We start from the raw sequence: 12,351 nt of genomic DNA, 5'->3' as shown, positions 1-12,351 counted from the left end.
CTTCAGCAATTTTAAGAAATAATATATGTATGTGTTGATGCCTTCTTTCCTACACTTCTGGGATCAGGAAACAAAAATTGAATAAAGGACAAAAATATTTTGATGTGCATTTAGTTTTAGCACTTCAAAAGTTAAAATTTTCAGTATGGTACTTGTAATTCTCTGAAGATTCCTCTCAGGCATACTGGGGGGGGGGGGCAGTGTCTGAGTGTTGATAATACACATGCACCTTCTGCTACTGCAGTGCACCTGTGTACACCATTGAGAGCTGTGTGACCTGTGATTCTTTTGCTTTTATTGTTTTTACCAGAGAGGGTTTTGCAAGTATGTACACAGTTGTTCTTAATATTCTTCCTCTTAAATATTTGGTTGTGATTTAGAACTTGCCCTCCACAAAACTGCGTATTTCTTTTCAGAATTTTGGATTTAAATTAAACTGTATGTACAATTCATCACTTAAGCTGTGTCTTTTAAAAATTATTTTTGAAGTAAAAAATTAAAGTCTCTGCCACTTCTTTTAATTGAGAGGAAAAAAGGGTGATTTGCTGATATTTTCTGCTTTTAGTGGGGTGAAAACTGGGATCTGCAGTTATTCCCATTCCCTTCTCATTAATCTGATCTGTGTGCTAAATGAGATGTCTGCTGCTGTGTCTGTGGTTAGCAGCAGGAGGGATGGTCTTTAAAAACTGGGTTTGAGTAGTTCAGAGCCAAAAAAGAAATGACTTAGTCACCAAGCTGCCATGTTTCATAGCTGGGACATGTTAAGATTATTTGTGTGTTATTGCACTACTTGAATTTGGAGGTGATAAAACATTGAATTTTTTTTTTTTTTTTTTAAACTTTTTCTCTCAGAAGTACTATAGATCTATATCTCAACTCCTGGAAGAGACTTGTTTAGTTTCCTCTAAGTTTCTTTCTTGTGGAGGACAACAATTGACTTCTTGACTTCATTTCAATCAGAAAATAGATGTGAACTCTTAACTTGATAATGCAGTTGGATTTTGATATCTTGAAATAATTTTTTTCACCTGTCCCCTTTTCTGTCAGGAGACAAATGACTCCATTGATGCATGCAGCTAGAAAAGGCTATCCTCAGGTTGTTGCTCTTCTTGTCGCTCATGGATCACACATAAATGCCCAAGATGAAAATGGGTATTCAGTAAGTGATTTACTTCTGTGTGTTGTAATTAATGATAAAAATTTTAAAAAGCAAGAACCCACAAACTTGTTTCTAAGTACAGCTTTCTCAGAAATACTCATTGGTATATTCTGCTTTAACACCACTTAGAGATTCTTTTGCATTAATTGTCTTTGTCTCCAGATTCTGCCATGTAAGAACTTATGAAGGCTGTATTATTGATAGAATTTCTGTTCTTTTTTTTTTGCTCCATATGTAAACTTGGTAATACAAAGTTGTTCTCTGCAGGCATTAATATGGGCAGCACAGCACGGACATAAAAGTGTAATTTTTAAGTTGCTTGAGCTGGGAGCTGACAAAAATCTACAGACTAAGGATGAGAAAACAGCAGCAGAGCTTGCAAAAATCAATAAACACTCAGAGGTATTTCATTTAATTTCTGTGAAATGCAAATTCTGAGGCAAATTTTGCCTCAAAAATCTGTTCATTAATTCTGTAGAAATGTTACTTTAATAACTAAATTATAGCAGCTAGTTGAATATTTGTGCTATTACATCCATATAGACTATTTTCTGTTACATCCCAACTTTTCACAGGGCTTTAAATGTTATATAGTAATGTTTTGGGAACTTTTTTTTCACCTACAGAACCCTTGACATCAGATTTAGAATACAGAACAAGGGATTATTCATTTTAGTAATGATATGAGAAGTAGTTGTTGGTTTTTTCCCATCTGCCAAAGTGTGTGAGAGAATGTGGATATCAAACTAAATTGTAGTATATAGTTTCTGATTGAATTTGGAAGTGAAAAGACTAAGGCTAAAGGGGGCGGGTAGTTGGCACTGGCCATCTTCAGAACCCATTCTCAGGAGGGAATAAGGTGCAAAATAATGTAAATTGGTCATCAGATCATTGGAAGAGCAGCCACTCATTATCAGTGGAGAGAGCTAGCTGCTGAAGACAACATATTATTCTAAAATAAATCTGTTTACTGCTGTTAGCAGGTGATACATGGTGGATCATCAGACCAATTTCTGTGTATTTTGCTCTGAGTTGCTCTTACCGATATGTGGCTTTTTGCAGTCACTCTTCAAAAATGTGTAATTCACTCTAGTGAATTGTAATTCACTTTACATCTTTTTTTTCTTTCTTTTTTTTTCCTGCCAGACTCCAGGGCTAGACAGGAGCAAAAATGATAACTATGCACAAAGCTATCTATGTATGCTAACAAGAGCAGTGTCTGACGCTCAGTGATCTGTTAGATCAGATTACTGAAAGGGGCTACAGATGCTTTCTGCTTTTGATAAATGACTTGTTCAGCAGGCTTTGGCCATGTAATCTTATAACACAACTTTCTCTGACATAGAGGGAGTACACACTCCTCACACTTGAGAGGTGGGTCTGGCCTCTTGACCTGTGAAGCGCTAACTTTCACTCAGTTACTGCAAAGTCTTACAGATGGTATTGAGATATTTAATAGTCATGAGCTTCTTCAACATGGGGGTCTGCTCTTCAGGCTGTTGACATAGACTATGTCTGTGGAAACTGTATCTCAGAGGGGAGATATTTTTCTTACGTATTGTACTGGGTTTGGCTAGGATGAAGTTATTTTTCTTTCTAACAGCCTGTATGGTGCTGTGTTTTATGTTTGTGACCAAAACAGTGTTGGTAACACACCAATATTTTAGCTATTGCTGAGCAGTGCTTGTGCAGCATCAAGGCCTTCTCTATTTTTCACTCTGACCCCCATCCCCAGCAAGTAGGCTGGGACAGAGCAAGAGGTTGGAGGGGGCACAGCCAGTGTAGCTGACCCCAACTGACGCAAGGGATACTCCATACCATATAATGTCATGCTCAGCAATAAAATTGTGGGGGGAGTTTTTCCAAAGTAGGCCATTGCTTTGGGACTGGCAGGGCATTGGTCTGCTGGTGGGAGGTGGTGAGTGACTGCCTTTGCATCACTTAGGTTTTTGGGATTTTTTTCCCTTCACTTATTGTACTGTATGTTTCTTACTTTTACCCTTCTGATTCTCCCCCATCCTGCAGGGGGAGAGTGAGTGAGCAACTGGGTAGGGGCTTGTTTGCCAGCCAGGATCAACCTACCACACATATGTATATGTGTACGTGTATATGTATACAAAACTGGCTAGTGACCTCAATTTCGGGGAAGTGGTTTCACTATTCCTTTAAGTTTATTGAGGTTCTACTTGTTTTGCTGAATTTTCTAGTAACTATCTCAAAACACACAGGGGCAATTTGGTTTCTGGAATCCATCACTGATGCATAGTGATGTCTGGCAGAAGGCTTGCTGCTTTAATCAGGTGAAAGAATCCCTGTCTGTCAGATATAGTTAACTTAGATTGTCAGTTGTAAATTGCTAAATGTTGGGTCCATATATGCACTGGAAAGGGAGATATTAAAATATGCCTCATGCTCTTTAGGCAACTTATTGCCTTGAGTATGTAGAACTTGTCTACAAACCACAAAAATTAGTATGTTGGTGTATTGCTTCTGTAGTGACAGGTGCTAACTTTTTTTAGACTACACTATGCATACTGTTTTGCTCTGTGTCAGTTCCTTGTTGGGCCAGAATCTGCTTAAAGAAATGTTCTTGATAAACTCTGTGGGCTTAGTCCTAACTCCCAGTTGTATGCTTTAGAGAAGTAATTAGTGGCAGATGTTTCATGTTCAAGTAGAAATTTATGATAGAATTCTTTGTAATCTTACTCCTGTGTATTTTTGATGCATTTTGAGTTTGAATAATAATTAATTTTGGCTCCTCCAGATTTATAGTTTACTCTCTTTGACTGCAAATCACTTGCAAGGGAGATACCACGAAACGATTAAGCAAGAGGGTATCTACAAATTTCTGACAACTGTCCCTGAACACAGAGTTGGGTAAATACAGTCATAGTTCAATTTTAGCTTATAAACATTGCTAAGAGATTGTATTTGTTAATATCAGTGATTACATTGTACTGATATATATTGTGTATTGTTTGGAGTGCTACCAACAGTCCACAGTAAGTATATTAATGTACTATTAATTTTTCAAGACTTCAAAGTTCTTTTGCATTATAAACAAAGAGCATGCTCGAGGTCTTTCCTTCCTTTCACTTGCTGTAAAGTATGGTAGAGCCAGGATCCAATGTCACTTCATTTCAGCTCTGTTAAATTTGTATGCCCTCCTGTTGGATACTCCTTGTGTGGTTATCCTCATTTGATGTTACATTTTTGATGCTTTCACTGAATGCCTTTTTTCAGCTTCATGCCACCAGGAAGAGCTATGCCCTTTTCTTTTTTTCTGCATCTACAAGAGTCAAAATTAAATCAACACCAGTTGAGCTCTAGAACTGTTTGCATAGCATGCCCCTGACCCTGAAGCTTGCAGGTGTCCTATGACTGAAATCAGTCCCTGCTTCAGCGACTTTGAAGATCTCTGATAAGTTCTTTCTCAGAACATGTTGAGTAAGAAGTCCTCAACAAACCATCCACTTGCCTTCTTGAGCTGGAGCTTCATGGTCTTGAGAAGACAACTTCCAATGCCTATAGTATGTTCTGGTTGGTCAGATTGATTCTTTATGTCCCTGCTCAGCCAGGTCATGTTGAATTTGAAATGCCCTGGTTTTGTAGGCAGTTCAGTAGGTACCAGTTCACACTGAGGTAGTCTCAGTCTCAAACAGAATACTTCAGTTCAGACAAAGCCTCACCAGGTGTGGTTGCTACATGAACGTATATGTCAATCAGATTTGTGTTCTCTGGTGCTTCAACCGCAGTCATCTTAGAGGTACTTCTCGGAGCAGAGGGGTGAAGGCTTTGCATGGTAAATCATCTATGCTGTCCTCCTTGTTCTTGCATCTCACCAACTCATAGATTCTTGAAGTCATTATTCTGTGTATATCTCCCCATCTATGAACCACGTCTCCTGTGGGATCTGTCTGTTCCTTGGGGATCATCTTTTGAGTCCCTGTATACTTGCCATGAAGGTGACATTCTTTTAAATAGATTGGTCTTCTAGTACTCTTCACAAAGACTCATTCTCCTAGATAGACATCAGTGTTAGAACAGATCTTTTTTCTTTTTTTTAATAGGTTTAGGTTATTTAGAAAGTTTTCCAGGCTTTTTCTGGTATAAGGAAATTAAACTAACACAGTGCAGCAGTTATCCAAATGGATTTAGTGCTGTTGAAACCTGACGGTGGCTAGAGGACCAGTGTTTAGGTAGCCTTGATAAGCTTTTAAAAATAAGACACTGAAATCCTGAAGCCCACTTAAAATACTTTGTGAAAGCCAGATGTCTAGCTATGCAAATGTAATTCTGTACTAGGCAACTCTTGGGCTTCCAGGATTTCACAATGTTTCAGTAGTCGCCTTATAAACTCTACTGGTTTTCTCTGCATCAGATGAGCAACTGATTTGTTTGTATGAACAGACATTTCTGTCAAGCTCAAGGATTTTTATATTAACAATAGCTAGTTCTGTTTTTTCATAACTTTGAGCATTTCTGGTAATTAGTAGAAGTGTTGGTTTCAGGAAGTGGTCCCCTGGAGTATACCAGATGTCTGACTGTTAAATGCCTGTTCTTAAAAATATAGCTTATCTGTTTACACACACACACACACACACGTACTCACCCCCTAGTGAGTTAGTTTTTTTAATCTAATGATAGTCAAGAGGTACACTGGTACCTGTGTTTACTCCATTATAGTTCCTTGAGCTGGATGTCTCCTTCCAGCCACTTGCCTGCACAATTTCACCACAGGCATTGCCAGTTGTCTTCTCAAGTCCCTGTTCTCTCAGTTGCTCCTAATGCATCATCTGGTACTGGATATCAGTTGTGCCTCATCATGCAGGGTCAGTGAGCATAACTGCTGTTGTCATCCTTAGGTAGTGAGTAGCTTCAGTTGTTGCTGTCTACCATCCTAATCAGACAATTTTCCTGGCTCCAGAGCCCTGGACTATACAAGGAAATGCACACACCTGTCAGGAATTTGCTTTCTTCAGCTCCTGGATTAGGTCCTTTTCTGCTTCAGAGGCTTTCAAGTTATTGTCTGGATGCTGAATACCTGTTTCTTTGATCCTCAGAAAAAATGTCCTTTCCTTGCACCTTTAGCAGAACCAAAGTCTTGAGTTACCCAAGGACTCCCAAAACCTTTGCAAACTGGGCACTTTGAATACTTAAATAGCATTTCATCACTGCAGGTCATTCATACACTGTCTCCTCTTGCCAGTTGGATGTCATTGGCTGTACATACAGTGTTTGGATGTATATGTGAATTGCTTGCTTAAAAGACTGATGTTGTCTGTGTGTTGAGGGGGGAGGAATTGGGCAGAGGATAACAGTTCTACACAGCTCCACGGTAGGGATGATGGCTTTAAACTCCATTAAAATAATTTAAAACTCTTTTTATATTTTATATTTTGCCTGCTGACAGAAGGCATGCTCACAGAATTACTGACTTGTTACAGTGTGGAAGTTGCATAAACTCCTCCATATGTGATTTAGGGTGTCCATCCTCGTAAAGGGATAAATATACTTAATTACCAGAAATCCTGGAATGCAAGATTCTTAGTGTGCAAACCTGAAATCTTTTCCTATGTATTCAGAATAATTTTTAGAGAGGTTTGTTGGGGGGGGGGGGGGGGGGGCAGGTTTTCTTGCCTTTTTTCTAACAAATTTTAGTAGGCGCTCTTTTAAGTCTTTGATGTGAAAAAGGGCCAAACCTTCATTTCAGGGCCTAGAATAAGATGGAGCAAACTATCTTTTAACTCGGGGTTTGGCAGAAGGTTCGCTGTAGCAATTGCAGTTGTCCTTTCTGCATTTTGTATTGTTTGCCTTTTGGTTTAATTCTGTTTATTACAGTTGTTCATCTGAATATTGAAAGCTGTTTAGATTTTTTTTTTCACTTATATTTTTATATCTTCTGGTAGGGTGGGGAATCAAAATTGATATTTTACCTTTGTTTATAAATGTTACACTCTGAACCTGCAGTGGGTTATACTACTTCCTCAGTCAGCTTTCTGAACAATGGTATTCTGACAACAAAGTTCTTACCAGACTAATTTCCACTGTCTTTAATTATAGACATTCCTGTTTTCTTGTTAACTTTTTTCGATTTAAATGGAACTGGAAGAGTAACAGTTGTGCCCTGAATCCAATTTGTATAAATGTTATCTTATAAGAATACATAGTTATCTTCCTTAACCCCGCTTCCAGTGTTTTCAAGCTTTTGCAACCCAACTTTAAGGTTCAGTTGGAACATTTTGCTACTTAAAACTACATTTATTTATGAAAATCATTCCCTTTAGGCTCAATTAGTAGACAGAAAAGCCATTTATAAAATTTTGATAGATTAAATTGTACCCCGTGATGCTTATGAGATAGTACTGTCATCAGTAGGTGTGTACAACTTTAGATTGCTCCCCAGTGCTTTGTCTGGGGAACTTTTCTATAGTGTTTTGTTCTGGATGTCTTGTTTTGTTTTTTTTAATTTCCCCTGGTTTCATCTCAAATCTCATTAATTATATTTACAGTTCGATTTCAACTTTTGATGACGTGGAAGTGTTTTTACATGGTCTTGGTCTAGAACACATAATAGGATTATTGAAGGTAAATTTGTGGTATATCTGCTATGTGTAAAGTAATCCATCAAAGCAAAATGCACCCACAGCGTAAAAAAAAGTTCTATCACTATTTGTATATTCAAATAAATTTATTAAATTAATTCAAATAAATTTATTAAACAGAAGTTTATATATAAAGTGTTAAGTTAAACTGCAGTGGACTGGATTGGATTGCTTTATTTTGATTATGTGCATTAGTCACAACATATGATGTTTCTAAACTAGAGAACTCTTGATAATGGTGTTTTGTAGTTGGTCTTGTTTCTGAAAATGGCAGTAAAACAAGTGAAAATAAGTGAAAATGGTGTTTTGTTCTGAAATTCTTTTTGATGACAGAAAACGCTTTGTTTTATACAGGAAAGAGATATAACTTTAAGACAACTTCTGATCATGCAAAAAGATGAGTTAATACAGGTCAGTTTACTACTTTAGAACTTAATTTAGTTTACTTTTCTTTCTTAAATGTTTTTAATGTCTTCTCTTTATAACTGTCTAACCTTGTAAGAATTCCTCTTTTAAGATCTGTTTTCAGAATCTTCTGCAATTTCTTGAATTTTAATGTGAATGTAGACAGAGCTTCTCTAAAGTATGTAAACCCACAGATCCCCCTGAAATTCTGTGAGTTGAACTCTTGCATCTTCTCTGCCTGGATCTGACTATGAAGTGGAAGTCCCCAGTATTTCTTTGTTGAAATGATGTGGGAGTTGGGGTGAGCAGGAAATAGTTCCATTTTAAATTTTAGTTGTTGCCATTTTTAGTATTTAAGTATGTTTTCCCTGAAAGGAAATCAGTGCTAGGATTAGCACTAGATAATCCTAAACAACTACTGTAAATGTGGTCCTCCTTTGTGAGGTAGTGATTTCTGCTGGAAAAACGAGAGCTCTTATACTGTGGAATCTCTTACCCTACACAGGTTTGTAAAACCTTACCAAAAAAACCAAAAGATTTGGTTTCTTACAGTTTACTGCTGCTGGGAAGATTGGTATTTCGCTGTTATCCAGGACTAGGTGATTCATTGTTACAAGGTTTCAGTTTCCGTGTGAGACAGGGTTGTTGCTTTTCCTTAGTCTTTGCTGGAATTATTAATGTGGGAAATAAAAGACTTCCTGTGCTTACAGGAGGATGCCATAATAAAATCCAAATACAGGAGTCTCCTTGGAACAATGTAAGTACTTCAGGCCTCAGGATTCTTCTGAGCACTCTGTACCTGGTCTGGAATACCAAAGATGCCTTATTAAAGTAGCTGCTTCAAGCCTGCTTCCTGCTACTGATGCTGGCCATGGCCTCAGTGTCAGCTTTTTCCCCCCTATTCTGGTACCAAGTAGGTATGTGTTCTAGCAACTGGAACCAACGTTTGCATACAGATGTTAATATTCCTTCAGAGTTGATGTGACAAGGTGATGTTTTGTGTGAGTCATTTATCAGCAGTCCTGGCTAACCAGGGAGGTCCCAGTTGACTGGAAGTTATCAAATGTGATGCCCATCTACAAGAAGGGCCGGAAGGAGGATCCAGGGAACTGCAGGCCTGTCAGTCTGACCTCAGTGCTGGGGAAGGTTATGGAGCAGATCATCTTGAGTGCCATCACACGGCACGTACAGGACAACCAGGTGATCAGGCCCAGTCAGCATGGGTTTATGAACGGCAGGTGCTGCTTGGCTAACGTGATCTCCTTCTATGACAAGGTGACCCACTTAGTGGATGAGGGAAAGGCTGTGGATGTTGTCTACCTTGATTTTACTAAAGCCTTTGACACCGTTTCCCACAGCATTCTCCTGGAGAAACTGGCTGCTTATGGCTTAGACAGGCGTACTTTTCACTGGGTAATAAACTGGCTGGATGGCTGGGCCCAAAGAGTGGTGGTGAATGGAGTTAAATCCAGTTGTCAGCCAGTACTGGGACCAGTTCTGTTTAATATCTTTATCAGTGATGTGGACGAGGGTATCAAGTGCACCCTCAGTAAGTCTGCAGACAACACCAAGTTGGGTGGGAGTGTTGATCAGCTTGAGGGTAGGGAGGCTCTGCAGAGAGATCTGGACAGGCTGGAGCGATGGGCTAAGGCCAATTGTATGAGGCTCAACAAGGCTGAGTGCCAGGTCCTACACTTGGGTCACAACAACCCCATGCAACTCTACAGGCTTGGGGAAGAGTGGCTGGAAAGCTGCCTGGCAGAAAAGGACCTGGGGGTGTTGGTTGACAGCTGGCTGACTATGAGCCAGGAGTGTGTCCAGGTGGCCAAGGCGGCCAATAGCATCCTGGCTGGTATCACAAATAGCGTGGCTAGCAGGACTAGGGGAGTGATTGTCCCCCTGTACTTGGCGCTGGTGAGGCTGCACCTGTCATACTGTGTTCATTTTTGGAGCCCTCACTACAAGAAAAGCATTGAGGTGCTGAAGTGTGTCCAAAGAAGGGCAACAAAGCTGGTGAAGGGTCTAGAGCACAAGTCTTATGAGAAACAGCAGAGGGAACTGGAGTTGTTTAGCCTGGAGAACAGGAGGCTCAGGGGAGGGCTTATCGCTCTTTACAACTACCTGAAAGGAGGCTGTAGTGAGATGGGTGTCGGTCTCTTCTCGCAAGCAGCAAGCAGTAGGACAAGAGGAAATGGCCTCAAGTTGCACCAGGGGAGGTTCATTTGAATATTAGGAAGAATTTCTTAACCGAAAGAGTTGTTGAGCATTGGAACAGGCTGCCCAGGGAAGTGGTTGAGTCACCATCCCTGGAGGTATTTAAAACCTATTTGAATGTGGCACTTAGGGACATGGTTTAGTGGTGGACTTGGCAGTTCTAAGTTAATGGTTGGACTCAATTTTTAAAGGCCTTTTCTGACCTAAACAATTCTATGATTCTAAGTTTTATCTTGTAGCTGAGTAGAGTTTAAATGTTTTGACAGAGTTCAGAAGTAAGTCTGTATTTTCAGAGGGTTAACATACAGGGAGCTTTGTCGATGAAGAGATTGAGAGTTCACTTAGACCTAAATATTGTAAGGCATGTCAGCATGTTCTGATGTTACCACTTTTCTGAAGCCTCAGGATCGTGCCCATTGGACAGCATCCCGGTGTGGGCTTTATATGAACCCTAAAGCCTCCGTTGACAGGAATTTTGCTCGTAAAGGAGATTTTTGTGGCTTTCTTCTCATCACTGTGTGAGCTGCTGTTTTGGTTGTGATTGCATTAAACTGCAAATCTGACTGAGTATATGTTCATACTGATCACCCATGTTGTAACTGTTACTTGTTTTGTCCAGGGGACACTGGGGGAAGGGGAGAGAATTGTGGACTTCAGTGAATGGCTGAGCCTTCTGGTTCCTTCACCGAAGACATATAATTTCACATGAACTGCTAAGTTCTGTTTCAGTGTTCTAACATGTTTGAGGCTCCCTATTATAGAGAGGGTTTTTTTGGACAAACTGAAATAAATACCTGGATCAGCTCTTGCACAGGAAGATAATATCTATAGGAACAGAATTGTTTTGTCTCGTAGCTTTGTAACAGCAGGAAACAGTTCCTGGAAAATAAGTCATGCTTTGTGCATGGTCCTAAATTAATTAGTGAGTCTTCAATTGAGAATTCAAAAAAATTACATAACACTCTGGTTTATTAGCACTTCATAAATTATCCTAAATTCTTGATGCAGTCTAGTTTTAGAGCTCTGCTAACAGTTTCTCCCCAGACTGATAGAACAAATCTAATCTGTTTCCTCGTAACTCCAGAGTTGAAAGTTTTTAGTGTGATGGCAGATCTTCAACTAACAGCCAGCTATTTTAAAGACCCTGGATCTTTTTACTACAAAGATTAATGATGACCTCTGATGAATGCCTCCGAACCAAGCTGCTTTTTATCCATAGAACTGGGGAGAAATGCTGTCACTAACATGATACACTTTCCTCCATCAAACAATATCAGAAAGATATTTTCTCTGTAAATATCTTTATCTGTATTCTACAACAGAGCCTAAACAGTGACTCTTTCAAGCTGAAATCCTTGCATTCCTTAAGCTTATAAACTGTTCCATACTGAGACAAGTCTGTTCAATATACTGGGACATGTCTATTCAGCATTTGGAGGTTTTTTCCTGATTCTATACTACTCATAACACTTGGATCTTTTTTTGTCTGTTTTTTTTGAGCATTTGTCCCACAAGATAGCAACAGAAGTAATCTTACTTCTGGATGCATTTAGGACTAAGAAAGTTCCTTTCTCACATGTTTATTAGTTTAGAATAAGAGAAATTGGCATCCTGTTCTGAATTGGAGAATGCATAATGAAAAGTTGACACGCGAAAATTCAAAATATAGCCCAGTTTAACTTCATCATTTGAGAATTATCTGTGTGCTTCCATATCATAGTTCCAGGACTCTCCTTCCTCTGCCCACCCTAAAAAAGCATTTAATATTTGGCAGAGGATTGTCAGGTTATTGAAAATAGCGGCCGCTTGGGCAAGATGGCAAGGATTCATAACTTCACTCATCTGAGGAGTATGTCATCTTTCATGAGTTGAGGCAATCTGTTTGTTATTCACTTCTTTCATTTCCATCTGAAGGATGACAGAAAGGTCATGTTGATGTTAGAACGTGAGTTTGGAGCATGGATTTTC

At 39.2% G+C, this 12,351-nt stretch overlaps 1 protein-coding gene across 1 annotated transcript in view; it reads left to right on the top strand.

Annotated features, from left to right (window-relative positions):
- Positions 1-12,351, top strand: part of ASZ1 (ankyrin repeat, SAM and basic leucine zipper domain containing 1) — a 43,201-nt gene that overhangs the window by 19,281 nt on the left and 11,569 nt on the right. The window contains exons 5-9 of the mRNA XM_074825473.1: positions 1,048-1,159; positions 1,427-1,561; positions 3,924-4,036; positions 7,672-7,747; positions 8,119-8,175. Coding sequence (XP_074681574.1) covers positions 1,048-1,159; positions 1,427-1,561; positions 3,924-4,036; positions 7,672-7,747; positions 8,119-8,175 — 493 coding nt within the window. The remainder of the gene's footprint in view (positions 1-1,047; positions 1,160-1,426; positions 1,562-3,923; positions 4,037-7,671; positions 7,748-8,118; positions 8,176-12,351) is intronic.

The sequence above is a fragment of the Strix aluco genome, chromosome 5, assembly GCF_031877795.1.
Source record: "Strix aluco isolate bStrAlu1 chromosome 5, bStrAlu1.hap1, whole genome shotgun sequence".
NCBI lineage: Eukaryota > Metazoa > Chordata > Aves > Strigiformes > Strigidae > Strix > Strix aluco.
This window is presented reverse-complemented; position numbering and strand designations above follow the sequence as displayed.